Source organism: Aquarana catesbeiana, linkage group LG03, assembly GCF_042186555.1.
Source record: "Aquarana catesbeiana isolate 2022-GZ linkage group LG03, ASM4218655v1, whole genome shotgun sequence".
NCBI lineage: Eukaryota > Metazoa > Chordata > Amphibia > Anura > Ranidae > Aquarana > Aquarana catesbeiana.
In genome coordinates, this window is record NC_133326.1 from 578,099,772 (window position 1) to 578,116,236 (window position 16,465).

At 43.4% G+C, this 16,465-nt stretch overlaps 1 protein-coding gene across 4 annotated transcripts in view; it reads right to left on the minus strand.

The window, feature by feature from the left end:
• Positions 1-13,058, minus strand: part of SCUBE1 (signal peptide, CUB domain and EGF like domain containing 1) — a 461,934-nt gene extending 448,876 nt beyond the window's left edge. For all 4 annotated transcript variants that reach the window (XM_073621953.1, XM_073621951.1, XM_073621952.1 and 1 more), the window contains exons 1-2: positions 12,895-13,058; positions 10,436-10,558 (exon numbers count right to left, since the gene is read on the minus strand). In XM_073621953.1, the coding sequence (XP_073478054.1) occupies positions 10,436-10,558; positions 12,895-12,985 (214 nt within the window). In that variant the 5' untranslated portion in view covers positions 12,986-13,058. The remainder of the gene's footprint in view (positions 1-10,435; positions 10,559-12,894) is intronic.
• Between the last annotated feature and the right edge of the window lie 3,407 nt (positions 13,059-16,465).

Below are 16,465 nucleotides of genomic sequence, written 5' to 3' on the forward strand. Positions count from 1 at the left end.
TATATATATATATATATATATATATATATATATATATATATATATATTTTTTTTTTTTTTTAATTAAAAGAAAATCAAATCATGTTCTAGAAGAAACAAAAAAAGGAACAAAAGAAAAAGAAAGTGTAACTTAAAAAAAAAAATTAATGGGGAAAGCTGAAAAGAAAAACGAGGCAAAGGACATAAAAGAACAGGGGAAAAAAAAAAGTATTTGTTCAATTTATTCAAACCTTGCTGCAGACTGAGCCAAAGCAGGCGGCGGAGGAAGAAAAATTGCTGGGATTAAAGTGACACAGATTTATGGCAAGGTCTACCATAAAACAGAAGTCCGTCTTCTCAAACAAGAGGCGTTCAGGGCTTAGGGAAGGCTTTGATGTGGATAAGTATAAAAGAGGCCAAGATGGCTGCTGAACTGCTAAAGGTCTTCAGCCAAGCTTGTTCAGCAAGTATAGAATTAATTTGCAGAGCGTCATGAATATGTACAAAGCGCGGCCAGACAAATGAGGCCTCTTCATTATAGGAGAAACTTTGTAAATTGTTCATCAGTTAGTGTGTGTCTTTGGAAGGAGAACTCCAGCTGAAAAACAGAACCCGTTGTCAAACCATTTAACGGCTGCTGCCTATCAATAAAACTTTTTCTTTCTTCTTTATTAAAGTAAATCTAAAGTCAACTCTTTTCTTTTTTACGTTTTGGATAGAGCATGTACAAAACGAGAGAGAAGAGTGCAAAAGCTCTGGTGCAATACCCTTTATTTTATGATAAAAACTAGGAGCTCACACACCCCATCAGCAGCCAGCCGTCCGCATCACGTCACCCCAAGCACCTTTTCCTACACATGTGAAATGTCAGTGTGAATGAGGACACAGGACTCGTTAAGCAAATAGATAATTCTGTTTTGTTTTTTCTGTTTAATACTAGCATGAATTTGTTGAGTTTTGACTAGCGCCAATCTATGGTTCCCAGCATTCGATCCCTTTCTTGGGGTTCTTCCTTGTGACCTAGAGGCAGGACCTGCTCTGATATGGCCCATCTTTCTTCTATCTACTCGCCTAGCATTTCTGACCGTGTCAGAGTAAATAGTACATGCATCTCCTGGTATCGCCAATCGTTTTGTTCCCTTAATAATTATGAGTTACTGATTAGGAAACAATTCAATGTATATGAATATCCACTTATGAACTGTATATTATATATATGTTTCTCTATTTTTTCTAGTTGTTCTAAAGCCATACAATTTCCCTGAACCCCTGAAAAAGCCAATATAGGCGAAACACGTTGGGACGGGGGACGGATTATTTTTTCCTGCCAATATATATATACACACACACACACACACACACACACACACACACACGCGCACTGTATATATATATATATATATATATATATATATATATATATATATATATATATATATATAATATGTTTATTTGAAGTTTTATGCAGGATCGGGGATACTCGTTTATGGTTCAAAAGTTTTGTATGGGAACTACAACCCATACTTATAAGGGGTTAATGCCCCATGTATGTCTTTTTTATCTTGTTTTTTCTAATAAAACCTTTTTTTTTTTTTCATCTTTATTCATGTATTGACATTTATTCTGAGAGAGTCTCAGCACCTCTAAAGTCCCACTTTTTTGCATTCTCTTTCTTAGGCCCCTTTCACACTACTGCAGCTTCAAAGTCACGTGATTTTACCGCGATTTCATGGCCGTGAGTTTGCCGCGGTTTCAGGGTCTATGGACCTCAACTCGCATCAATGTCAGACCAAAGTAGTACAGGGACTACTTTGAAGTCAGTGCTACTTGAAGTCGCACAGATGTGAATGGTAATTCATGGAAAACACAGGGGAAAGACTTTGCAGTCCCAAGTCGCAGGACAAGTCGCACAAGTGTGAAAGGGGCCTAAGTCATTTAGGGATGTGGTGCTGTTTTTTTTTCAGCCAGGAAGGATTAAAGCAACTCTGATATATAATTTAAAAAAAAAACAACAGTTGGACTGCAGGTACATGGGCACTCCCTCTCCCCTTGCCCCCTCCCTGCTTTTGTCATGCTTTGAGATAGACTTCTATGCTTATTTTCTGTAAAACGCTGAGAATATACAGTAGCTGGGTGTCAGGATGATAAAGCAGTGATATACATGTGTAGGAGTTACATCATCAGTGGTTGCCCAATGGCAGAAGAGGGGGGGGGGGGCGCAAAACCCAGCAGAAGAGGCAGAAAAGACGGTATTGGTGGCAGACAGAGCAGCAAGAAAGGACGGAGGAGGTGAACATACAGGCAGATCTGCCAAAGTCACAAAACTTCCTTCTGCAGATTTATTTCTACTTTAAAGGATAAGCAAAGCCCCAAACACAAATTTAATATGCTACAGCTTACAGATGTGGTTGCTGTGTTAGTTTTCTTTTTTTTTTCTAAGCTAGGAGCATTTTCAGCAATTACAGAAAATACCTGTTGATCTTTCCATAAATGCTGTGTCCTTGTCAGTTACTATGAGCTGCATAAAAGAATATCTTCCTTCCTAGCCATCTTCTGTAAACCCACATTGCCCTGCCCCGCATATAGGCTCGGTTCACATTTGTACAGACCCTGCGGACCACATTTGCTCAGACATGACAGCCCATTCATTTGAATGGGCTGCTGTGCCCCATGAAATGCAGGAAAGAAGTCCCTGCACTACTTTGGAAATTGCAGCCCGCATAGGAACCACGAGTACAGCACAGTTCCCAGTGCGGGTGGCATGCCATTAGGATTAATGGCACCCGCCTGAGGATTTCACTGTGCGGGCGATTGCAGCTGCGAGAATTTGTGCAGGTCTCGCAGCGGCACAGGTGTGAACCTAGCCATAATGGAGATGGAGATACAGGCATGCTTGTAGTCAACATCAGAACAGCCTAGCTTGACAACCATGATTCTCTCCATTGATGCAATGGCGGAGTGACGAAGCCACCTAGGGACAGGAACTGCGATATCTGCAGGATTACAAGTTAACAATAAATTAATAATAATAAAAGAAGCTAGAAAAAAGAAAACAAATGCAGCCACCACTCCAAGGTCTACCTGTCCTATATTAAATTTTTTCGAGACCTCAGGCTCACAAAACATTTCTGTTATGCTGATCACATTGAACTGTATTTAAAAAAAAAAAAAAAACCCAAAGGTTTCATAAATCTGTTGGAAAAGTAAACCATTTCCAAGAGGTGTACTTACTTTTTCACAGTTAGCTAAGCACTTGGTTTTGATGCAAAATGACCCATTTTGAAGATACGCCTCTGTCTCACTCAGAGTTAGAATTCTCCAATCCATAAAGCTCACATTTCCTGCTGATTGGAGATCTATAGCCCTGACCCAGCAGAGGGCAGAGCATGTCGGACCTCTGCAGAGAGACTGCTGCTCTCATACAGAGAATACTGCTCCTTCTTTGCAGTTTGTTGTCTTGCCTCTTGGATTTTGGGCAGGTAGGGAGCAATTTGAACAAAAATAAAACCTTTTATCTGCATATTTAATATACCTAGGATAAGTAAAGGAAACTTCATTTGGGCTTTAAAGAGAACCAATCACAAATGGACATTTGTAGCAATTGGAGTATCCACTAATAAATTGGTATAGTGCAGCCCTACCTCTTGGGGATGCTTAATATTTTTATTTACTTGTATTCTCCCCCTGTGCAAGCTGAAGTACAAGGCTAAGTCTAAGGCTAAGTCTAAGTGCCAGGCTGTAAGTCCATCCTATCCCCTGTCTGAGCTCAGTGCTGATACCAGATACTCCAAAACAAAGGGGCAGTCAGGATTACATGAAAGATGACCAAAGGCAGTGTTCATTGACAATTTTACCCATCTCCAGCATTCCAAACAGTCAGTCATCTGCCTGGAGTTTATCCACAGAGGTAATTGGGATGACATTGATTAATTCATCAAGTGCTCCTAGTATTAAAGATATTTTAAGGTGAGAATAAACTCCCATCTCTGACTTTTACCTATAGCCCTATAACCCCTGTGCCGTAAACTGTGGCTCCTGCACGCATATGAGGGAGTGACATCATCGCAGCTCCAGCCAGTCACACAGAAGATGGGTGAAGATGGGAGCGCCTGGAAAAAACGTCCAGCGGTTTACTACCGCTTTAAGATGTTTGCAGTCATGCTATACAACATGAAAGTGCAACACTTCCAGGCGTATACTTTTTCCATAGATCACAGTACTCCCCTGACAAAGCCTTCTTATGTTTTTCTCTCCAGAAGGATGGAAGTCCGGGAGCGTCCTCCCTGAACGAAGATGCCTGCTCAGAAAAAAGTCATGTAAATCTTGGTACCTAAGCAGTTTGTGCCTTTATTCACAAATGTCTGACTCAGATAAGCCCCTGCTGCAGCCTCTTACCTTGCTGCAAGATTAATAGTGTTACTAAACCCACAACAGTGAGGCCGGGTTCACACTATACCGCGTTGCGGACGCTGTGCGTCCCTGTTCCCCGTTTCAGGGACGAATCAGGGCCGATTCTTTGCCTGAATTCGGCCCTGAAACGGAGCCAAAGACGCACATCATTTTTGTGCAGTGCGCTCCACAGCCATCCATAGGGAGCCAGTCACATTCTCCTGCTATGCGAAATTAGATGCAGGGAAACGCACATCTAATTCGCATAGGTGTGAACCTGGGCTAAAAGCAGTCTATATATGCAGTATATGCAGAACCTAAAGGGTTAATTCTACACATTGAGTAAAAAGGCTGTTTGATCCTGTATTCTCTGATCTGCCCTTTATTCCACTGTCCCTAATCCATCTCCTGATCGGACAGAGCCTTGGGGGAACTCTGCACATGCTTAGTTTGGTGTGTTATACTAGAGAGTTTTTTTTGGGGGGGAGGGTGCATGTGATCGGCACAGTGCCAATCAGCACTATCCAGGGTCAGGGTTCCTGCAGCCTCATAGGACAGTCAGAGGGGAATGAAAACTCCTCCTACAAGCTTTAACCAGACACTAACAGAAGTCACAAGACTGCTATATACTGCTGATGAGAAAAGGTATTTGGCTGTTTGTATTTACTAAAATAATTGAATTTCCATGTTCCACGTTCTGTGTAAGACCAGATATAGTGAATGTAGGGTTCTGGGTTTAGTAACATTTTTGATCACTAGGGGAGAAGAGACTGTGGAATTTTATTTCCACTCACCTGCAGCAGACTGATGACATCTCAGCCTAGGGCAAAGTCACAACACTGGAGCTCAGATACTTCTTTTTAAGGGATAAAAGGTGGAGCTTTTTTTTTAAAAAAATTGTAATTTTGTTGTATATTAAAATCAATAAGTGGTGCTGCGCTCCAAGTGATAAAAAAAAAAAACAAATAAAGTGCTAAGTGACTACTATAAAGAGTTCAGAATAATGAACTCAAAAAAATATTCAAGTTAATACACTAAAAAGCACAATAAAATTATAAAATAATAGTAGACAATCTAAAGTGCTGAATGCTCAAAATAAATAGGTGATACACTTCCAATGTGCAATATAGGTGCAACTAATACAAAGAAAAATAGCATACAAACGATGATATCTTAAAATGAAAAGTGCTACTGCCAAAAAAGTCCAAAGCGAGCATGAAACTTCAAACAGATGCTGGTGAATACAGTATTAAGTGCTGAATTCCAACTGACATTATGTGTTGTTGTGGTGGTGGTGGTGTGAATAAGTGGTCTTTTTTCTTCAGTGCAATCACACCTCTAAGACAAGCAGACTAAGGACATGGATTACTGGATGTAATACTGACACATAATCACACACATAGGTTGGACTTGATGGACTTGTGTCTTTTTTCAACCTCACCTACTAGGTAACTATGTAACTATGTAACTATGTCCTATGGTCTGATGAGACCAAGATAAACTTATTTGGTTCAGATGGTGCCAAGCATGTGTGGTGGCAACCAGGTGAGGAGTACAAGGAAGTGTGTCTTGCCTGCAGTCAAGCATGGTGGTGGGAGTGTCATGGTCTGGTGCTGTATGAGTGCTGCCGGAACTGGGGAGCTACAGTTCATTGAGGGAACCATGAATGCCAACATGTACTGTGACATACTGAAGCAGAGCATGATCCCCTCCCTTCAGAGACTGGGCCGCAGGGCAGTATTCCAACATGATAACGACCCCAAACACACCTCTAAGACAACCACTGACCTGCTAAAGAAGCTGAGAGTAAAGGTGATGGACTGGCCAAGCATGTCTCCAGTCCTAAACCCTACTGAGCATCTGTGGAACATCCTCAAAACGGAAGGTGGAGGAACGCAAGGTCTCTAACATCCACCAGCTCCGCGATGTCGTCATGGAGGAGTGGAAGAGGACTCCAGTGGCGACCTGTGAAGCTCTGGTGAACTCCATGCCCAAGAGGGTTTAGGCCAGTGGTTCTCAACCTGGGGGTCGGGACCCCCTCGGGGGTCGAATGACGATTTGCCAGGGGTCAATGAATCCTGGGCTGTTCCTGAAGCCCGCACCGCTCTTCTAGCCTTTTCGCGACCGCCCAGCAGGGCTGTCCCTGGAGCCTGTGGCCATCCAGCTGGGCAGTTCCTGCAGTTCACAGCATGGCTGGAGTTCAGAGATTAGAGGTCAGCTGACTGGTGAGGAATGTGAAGTGGGAGGGGCTGGAGGAGGCCCTTTTTCCTGATTTCGGCATAGGTGTCACTGCTACGAGACACCACAAAGTCGAAGACACAGTGAGTAACACTATCTGTGATTATAGTTGCCATTAAAAGTCCTCACTACAGTTCTCAGACCAGCACTGCCACTGATTCCACCCCCCACCAAGAAGGAATAAAAATAGAGAATACATAGAAGAGAGAGGAAAAGAGGGGGAGGAACAAAGAAAAAGGGAGAGAAAGAATAAGAGAACAAGAAAGACAGCTAGAGAGAGATAAAAGGGAAAGAAAGGAGAACAAAGAGAAAGAGTGGTACATCCTAAAATGTACCATAAGGGGTTTTAATACTGTACGAGTGGAAGGGGCTCAGGGAGCGCTAAATGTCCGTTGGTTACGGGCGCAAATTACTTGTCTTGCCTTGGGTGCTAACAACCCACGCTACGAAAATAATTTTACTGTTAGGGGTCCCTACAACTTGGGGAATTTTATCAAGGGGTCACGGCACTAGAGAGGTTGAGAACCACTGGTTTAGGCAGTGCTGGAAAACAATGGTGGCCACACAAAATATTGACACTTTGGGCCCAATTTGGATATTTTCACTTAGGGGTGTACTCACTTTAGTTGCCAGTGGTTTAGACATTAATGGCTGTGTTTTGAGTTATTTGATGGGACAGCAAAATTGACACTGTTATACAAGCTGCACACTCACTACTTTACATTGTAGCAAAGTGTCATTTCTTCAGCGTTGTCACATGAAAAGATATAATATAATATTTACAAAAATCTGAGGGGAGTACTCACTTTTTTGAGAAATATATATATATATATATATATATATATATATATATATATATATATATATATATATTTGACTTGACAAGAAAAGCAGAGTGAGTAGGAAAGTGGGACATTACAAACCAACAAAGACACACTTCAAACTATTTATTGTTATTCACAGCAGCAAATTAAAAAAAAAATTCCTTTATGAGCGATAATTGAGAAAAGTTAGATGTGGCCTTAATCTAATACCACTTGTCAATATTAAAAAAGGCAGACAGACAGAAATGCAGCTTATAAAAAAAAGGAAGAAACAGGTGACTGGGATGCTAAGCAGGTTCTGCACTTCAAAGTCAAATAGACCTCTTTATAAGCAATCTAAAGTGGACCATACACTAAGGAACTGACTGAAAAAACAGCATTCAGTCAGATCCAGCTACTGTACAGATGTTTTGGGGGTCAGTAGGGCCTGCTGTAAAAATACAATACCCAATCAGAACAAAAAAGTACCCAGGGAGTGATGTGTACACACACACACCCCATTGCGGAGAACTGGGCACCAAGGCAAGGCTAGTAAAATTAAAAAAAAATAAAAAAGCCACAAAAACCTGCAAAAAATACACTACAGTAACAGAACGGACTAAAAAGTTAAAAAATAAATAAATATGGGATGTACAATTAGGTTTTAAGATTATCAAGCAATCATGCTCATTACGTATGCACACCTTCACCTAGGAACATTATCTGCCATGATTAAATGGGTAGTGCTCGGAGTATTCCACCGCATGAGATCCAATTGTAAGTTCAAACACTGCATTCAAAATACTGCAGAAAGGTTCCCCCAAACCATGTCAGAAGCAGGACACAACTGTCTGTACACTGACCCTTACACATGATCCAATTAAACTGGCAAGAGGACCCATGAACTGAAAACAGCCCGGGGCCCACAGTACATTTAATCCATTGCTGGATAGAAAGAAAGGATCTTTCATTTCTATACTCAAGTAGATGTAAAATCAGTCACTAAATTCTCATATAAGCTTTCACGACCACGTATTAAAAGGCATAGTCCACCTTTTGTAAAAAATGAATTAATGCATTAGAGCTGAAAAAAAATGTGTGCAGTTATTAACTTTTTGCCTTGAGCTTGCAGGTTATTGAGCTGTGACCAGCGCTCCTGCAGACTCTTCCCCCAGCCCCAGGTCTGTATGGAGCTACCATTATGGGGCCAGAAAAAGTAATCAATGTCTACAAGTGCAGGGAGACCACCTCATGTGTGCTCCATTGAGTGGAGGATGGGACTTGTAGTCTTCCATTCACAGATCCTGTGTCGATTTAAAAAAAGAAAGAAAAAACACAGGATCCTGCAGGGAAAACGCCACTCAATTTGGGGGGGGCTGTAGCAGAATGTGACCATTTTTCATGTAACACCCTAAACATGGCTGCAACATGAAAACATGGAAACAAAGGTGGACTCAGGGTCTAGGGCTCACTCACACCTGCAACTGTGTTAGAACACAGCCGCTGGCGTGTGGTAGGATGCTAGGCAGTGCCAATCCCAACACATTGCACAGTTTACTTTTTTTTTGTCTTTTTATGCAAACTTTATTGAAATGTCACAAGATGACATTTCTTTTTTTTAATTCCATTGGCCACTGTGCAATGCAATGTGGTGGAATGTGTAGCACCGCACAATGCAAGGGTGTGAACTGGCCTGACAGAAGACAAGGCAAATGCCTTGTGGAGAGACTGCGTCTGGTGTGAACAAGCCCTTAAAGTGTTACTAAACCCACAACAGTAAAATCAGCCTGTATTAGCAGCATAGCATGCTTGTTATACTCACTGTGGAACTTAAAGGGTTAATCCTCTGCATTGTGTAAAAAGGATGTTTTATCCTGTATGCACAGATCCTTCCCTCCAGCACTATCTGGGGAAGGCAAGCTAACACGGGCAGAGCACACGCTCAGTTGTGTCTTTTATGCTGGAGAGAATAATTACTTGTTCTCAGAGCTAGCCAGGTCACAGGATTATGGCATCACACATGTGGGCGTGTATACAGGCTGTAGTGAAAATCTCCTCCTTCCTGAATTCGCAGCACTGGAGAAACTGTGCCGTTTATCATGTACCGTGGTATACAGATCATCCAAAGAGGTATATAGAGGCAGTATTTTAATGTAAAAAAGATGATTTATAAACTGTGGGCACTGTGGGGAAAAGGGGGGGAGGGGGTGAACTATTTTCATATTACTGGGTTTAGTAACACTTTAACATAATTCCAAAGGTTGTTACGAATCTTTTTCAATCTGGAGCTTTCATTAAAAGAATACCAAGCAGCAGATCCTGCCATGAAGGTCCTTGTTCAGCCACATTTCCTGTTATGGGGGAAAAAAAAAAGGTCTCGCAATTGTCTACCAATTATGCTCCTGGGTTCCAAAAAATAAAAATAAAAAAATAATAAAAAAACACTACAAAAAACACACTGCACAGGTATGACTACCGTTATCACTACCAGGAAGACAGTCCCGATCATGCTGCAGTGAGTTCACATAGACAGGAAGTGGCTGAAAGAGGCTGAAGGCGATCAGCAGCACTGAGGTGGGAAACCGGGTAGAAAAAAAAAAAGTTATAATAGGATTTTATATTTTAAAAAAATGGAATTTGATCACATATAAAAGAGCAAACAGCAAACTAAATGTCGACCATTTCGGCAGGGTAGATCTCAGCAGATCTATTGTTGCCACCTCCTGTATCACCCCCCCTGTTTTAGAACTCAGATTTGGCAGGCTCACCCTATACTGTTATGGGAAGACACACAAGCATATATATATATATCCAGAGACACAGCAAGAATCAGTCGGCTACTTTTGCAAGAAGTATCTCAACTTCAGAACAATTAACAGACCCAGCAGGGGTTCTCGGCCAATAAACACCAAGACTTGAGGGCAAGCAGCTGTAAATCTGCATTAATCGTTTGAGGAATTCAGCTATTTACAAAGATTTAGCAGTGCAAACAAATAGGAAGAGTAGCCCAGTCCCTTTATCCCTACCTTCGCATCGTTTCCCTTCTCCCTTGTATCCTGGCTTGCAGATGCATTTGTATGATTTCGGAGTATTCTGACAGATAGCATCGATGTGACAATCATCGGTCCCCTCCGCGCACTCGTCACTGTCTGCAAATATTTAAAAAAAGAACATGTTTTATAGATTAAACCATAAAGAACCAAACTTATAAAAAAAAAAAAAACCCTCTCCACCTTCCCTTTCCTGGGGTCGGCCAGCAGAGCGTTAAAGAGGGCAACCTTAATTTGTCTGCAGCGTTTTAACTATTTTGACGATCGAAAACAGATGGCGGATGTCGGGCACAGGTGAAATAAAGGGGGTTTGTCACAGCTTGAGCCGAGGTCTGCGAAAGGAAAATATCATTAAGCGATTATAGGAAATGGCAATGTTTTGGCAAGGTCCTTTCAGCCTGCGGAGAATTAGGAAACAGTATAACACAGTCGATCGAGGGGACCAATTAACCCTTCGGAAAAATGGGTGCGGGTAATCTCCAACATGTGTTTTTAAGGTTGCGTGAAGCAAGATCACAGCGTCGCAGGGCAGACTAAAAACAATGTAAAAACTGCTTTTGATGTTTAAATCTCATGCCGTTGCTGTGCAATCATCGGCACCCTCTGATTGACTCCGTAGCAAAAAGCGGCACAGTCCTTGCTCCATACCTGAACGCTGCAGATCGTTATTCAAAACAGTGACAAGCGATGGAAATTTAGGTGCAATAATCCTGACGCCGACGGGAGAAATGAATTTATTGATTTAGTAAGTTGCTTCTTTTCTTGGGAACAAACAGCCTTTAAAGCGACTTACAAAATGAAATAGTTGTGGTTTATTTGTAAGATTTACAATGGATGACCAGAGCAGCCCAGGGAAGAATAGATCGTCTCAGCGTGAAACCTGCCTTGTCCTCTCTCAAGCTGAAAGACAGGAATAAATATAGTGCCCCAAGGCTGCTGATTGATGCCCCTTATGTCAATACGTATATTTGTCTTTCTGGAAACTCCGTTTTAATTGATTCTCTAACAATTTAATGCTACACAAACATCTGGGGCTCAGTTAAAAGAAAAAAAAAAAAGGAAAAAATGAAATAGATGACAGACCGCTGTGGACTTTATGCTAAATAAAGGAGCGGCATATTGTCCTCAATGTGACACAGATGCTAAAACAACCATAATTATATTTATTTATTTTATTTCTTTTTTTAGAGCAATTACAATTAACAGATTACAGGAAACTGGTTACTTAAAATCTCTTCCATCCTACAAAGAAAACACTTATTTTGCTCTGACGTAAGACGCTTGCAGGTGTAGCAGTTACAAAATCCAATAACAGCACTTTAAAAAAAAAAAAGGAGGCATGAAAATATTACATGTGAGCGATCTAGTATGCATCACAGAACCACAAATGTGGCGTTAAGGCTATTTTAACGAATCACCTTCATTTTTTTTTTCTTTAACATATTAAAATCTCCTTACATTAAGAGACGAGAACTCTTGAATTTGCTGGAGGTAATAAAGAAATCTGGCAGAGAAGCATGACAGTCACAAGGCAGAACTTATTGACCGCACTTTAGCTGATTTAAAGTAAAAATTTTAAATCTGAGCTCCCGATGATGATAATCCAAAATCCACATATCATCATCATGTGTCTATAGCTCAAACGTAACTTAGCAAAACTTTTCAACAGTGTCACTAAAAGCTGCCTTTGGAGTACAGTACAAAGGACTACACATAAGTGCAGAGCGGTACAGCGAAATTAGCATACTGTAAAATACATTTGCATGTGATATGTAGTTAAATAAGTCCCATTTGCTTTACGTAGGACTAGTGTGCTCATAGATGGTCCCCTATATATGCAGCATTGTACTGGGTAGGTTCTGTAGATGTTATAATGGAATATATGGTGACTATACACACTAAGGTTATAGAAATTTTTCCTGCAATGCTAATAAAGAGCATGCATTTTAATCTGTGATCATAGAGTGCACTGCAATCAGTGATTGTGACATTTTTTTTGCCAAATATGATCAACAAAATTAAAGGATGATCATAATTCAGAAGATAGCTATACATCAATACTGCCTGTGGATATCTTATAGACTTATTACAGGTATTTCTATTAAGGTATTCAGTGCACTTGTCTATGCAATCACGATTATTCTATATTCTAATGTAATAAATGCTCATCATGTGATACATGAAGGGTCATCAAGTGTTACATTGTACATATATACTGATTTTAATGCATCATACATGTTAATACAATGTTATTAAACTGTAATATATAATCAGCATAGCTTGCATGTAATGTACAGTCCCTCTATACTAGTTCTCAGTCCTGTATGCTAGCCATAGGGTTGTCACCCTGGACCGATGGAGGATCAGGAGGGGAAGTGTGAGCACTTGGGAAAGTTTGGGTTTGGGTGAGGATGGGGTGATGGAGTTGGCCTTACCTGGCAGCCCGCTGCCTCCTGTGAAGCTGCCCCTGCAGAGGAGGCTGAAGAGCAGATACACATGCCATGTGAAGCCCGGAGCCCTCATCATTCCGGAGCCGGCACCAGCTGATCTTCCCAGGCGAGAGCCACGCTCGGCACTGCCAGGCTGGGGGCTACACGAGCGGACTGACTGACAGGCAGCCCCTGATTGGGCAGAGCGCGGGGAGAGGGGGCTAGGCTGAAGGAGGCGTACCAATGGGTGCGAGAGGGGGGGGGGGGGGGGGAGAGATTAAACCACGCCCCCTCCTGAGGATTTTTATGTCCATGCTGAGTACTGAATGTGATCAGCGCAGAGAGAGGCGCTGGGCAGAAGATGAGTGACTCCACATACCCAGTCCTACCAGTGCAATCCCTGCCACATACCCAGTCCTACCAGTGCAATCCCTGCCACATACCCAGTCCTACCAGTGCAATCCCTGCCACATACCCAGTCCTACCAGTGAAAGCACTGCCACATACCCAGTCCTACCAGTGGGATAGCACTGCCACATACCCAGTCCTACCAGTGCAATCGCTACCACATACCCAGTCCTCCCAGTGGGATAGCACTGCCACATACCCAGTCCTACCAGTGTAAACACTGCGACATACCCAGTCCTATCAGTGCAATCGCTGCCACATACCCAATCCTACCAGTGGGATCACTGCCACATACCCAGTCCTACCAGTGAAAGCACTGCCACATACCCAGTCCTACCAGTGAAAGCACTGCCACATACCCAGTCCTACCAGTGAAAGCACTGCCACATACCCAGTCCTACCAGTGGGATAGCACTGCCACATACCCAGTCTTACCAGTGCAATTGCTGCCACATACCCAGTCCTACCAGTGCAATCGCTACCACATACCCAGTCCTACCAGTGGGATCACTGCCACATACCCAGTCCTACCAGTACAATAACTGCCACATATCTAGTCCCACCAGTGGGATCACTGGCACTTACCCAGTCCTACCAGTGCAATCACTGCCACATGCCCAGTCCTACCAGTGCAATCACTGCCACAAACCCTGTCCTATCAGTGGGATAACTGCCACTTACTCAGTCCTACCAGTGCAATCGCTTCCAAATAATCAGTTCTACAGTTCTACCAGTGCAATTGATTCCACATACCCAGATCTGCCAGTGTAAACACTGCCAAGTACCCAGTCCTTCCAGTGGGATCACTGCCACATACCCAGTCCTACCAGTGCAGTCACTGCCACATACCCAGTCCTACCAGTGGGATCACTGCCACATACCCAGTCCCACCAGTGGGATCACTGCCACATACCCAGTCCCACCAATGGGATCACTGCCACATACCCAGTCCCATCAGTGGGATCACTGCCACTTACGCAGTCCTACCAGTGCAATCACTGTCACATGCTCAGTCCTACCAGTGGGATTCCTGCCACTTACCCAATCCTACCAGTGCAATCCCTGCCTTCCACATACCCAGTTCTACCAGTACAATCAATGCCACATACCCAGTGCAATCCCTGCCACATACCCAGTCCTACCAGTGCATTCACTGCCACATACCCATTCCTACCACTGGAATCACTGCCACTTAGCACTGGAGTCACTGACACATACCCTGTCCTAGCACTGGAGTCGCTGCCACATACCCAGTCCTAGCACTCATCACTGCCACATACCCAGTCCTAACACTTCCATCACAGCTACATACCCAGTCTTAGTACTGGCGTCACTGCCAGTGCCACCTACCCGGGCCCAGCACTCCCATCACAGCTACATGCCCACATACCCAGTCCTAGCAATGGAGTCACTGCCACAAACCCAATCCCAGCACTTCCATTACTGCCACTTACCACTGGAGTCTCTGCCTGTCACATACCCAGTCCTAGCACTCATCACTGCCACATACCCAGTCCTAGCACTCATCACTGCCACATACCCAGTCCTAGCACTCATCACTGCCACATACCCAGTCCTAGTACTCCCATCACTGCTACATACCCAGTCCTAGCACTCCCATCACTGTCACATACCCAGTCCTAGCACTCCCATCATTGTCACATACCCAGTCCTAGCACTCCCATCACTGTCACATACCCAGTCCTAGCAATCCCATCACTGTCACATACCCAGTCCTAGTACTCCCATCACTGTCACATACCCAGTCCTAGCAATCCCATCACTGTCACATACCCAGTCCTAGCACTCCCATCATTGTCACATACCCAGTCCTAGCACTCCCATCACTGTCACATACCCATTCCTAGCACTCCCATCATTGTCACATACCCAGTCCTAGCACTCCCATCACTGTCACATACCCAGTCCTAGCACTCCCATCATTGTCACATACCCAGTCCTAGCACTCCCATCACTGTCACATACCCAGTCCTAGCACTCCCATCATTGTCACATACCCAGTCCTAGCACTCCCATCATTGTCACATACCCAGTCCTAGCACTCCCATCACTGCTACATACCCAGTCCTAGCACTCCCATCACCGCTACATACCCAGTCCTAGCACTCCCATCACTGCTACATACCCAGTCCTAGCACTCCCATCATTGTCACATACCCAGTCCTAGCACTCCCATCACCGCTACATACCCAGTCCTAGCACTCCCATCACTGCTACATACCCAGTCCTAGCACTCCCATCATTGTCACATACCCAGTCCTAGCACTCCCATCACCGCTACATACCCAGTCCTAGCACTCCCATCACTGCTACATACCCAGTCCTAGCACTCCCATCATTGTCACATACCCAGTCCTAGCACTCCCATCACTGCTACATACCCAGTCTTAGCACTGAAGAAAGGGGGGGTTTGGGACTTTGAGTGAAGCACATAGCGTACTAGGCCATGTTTCTTTCATCCAAAATCTGACTGAAGAAATAAAAAAGTTTTTGGGACTTTATATGAGGTGTGTGCAGAACAGTATGTAAATGGTGCATGTGACACATTAAGAATACATATAAGTACATAAGTAGAATCATAGCACAATACAAGTAAATGATAAGCAAAGGAATTGCCGCTCTTCAAGCCCTGCGAACCAAGGATTAGAGGATCTTCCACCCTTGATGAAAATCAGGTGCAGACTGTGCATAAGTCTATGTAACCAAGAAAATCCCGGACTGCTGCACTCTGAAGAACGATCATCTTTATTCCATGATAAAATCAACAAGAGTCATCAAATACAGACAGGAGATAGCAACAGGGCCGGATTAACATAGGGGCTGGTGGAGCTGCAGCTCCAGGCCCCTCCCTCAATATAGGCCCATGCCAGTGGCTTATGAATATCTGTGTGCCTTCCTGAAGGAAGAGGAGCCAAGTGTTAGTGCAGCCGAGTCCTGTCTCTGTCGATGCCTGACTCCTGTCAGGATCTGTTCCACTCACACAGATCCTCCTCAGTGCCTGGGAGCTGTCTGGGGGAGGGGCGCTGATGTTCTAACCTGCAGGAGCCCGGGAGGAAGGACATCTTACATGCTGTTGTTGAGATAAGGTTAGTACATTTGTTAGGGAGGGGTTTTATTGTGCTAGGGGAAAGACTGCTGCTTCCCCCCC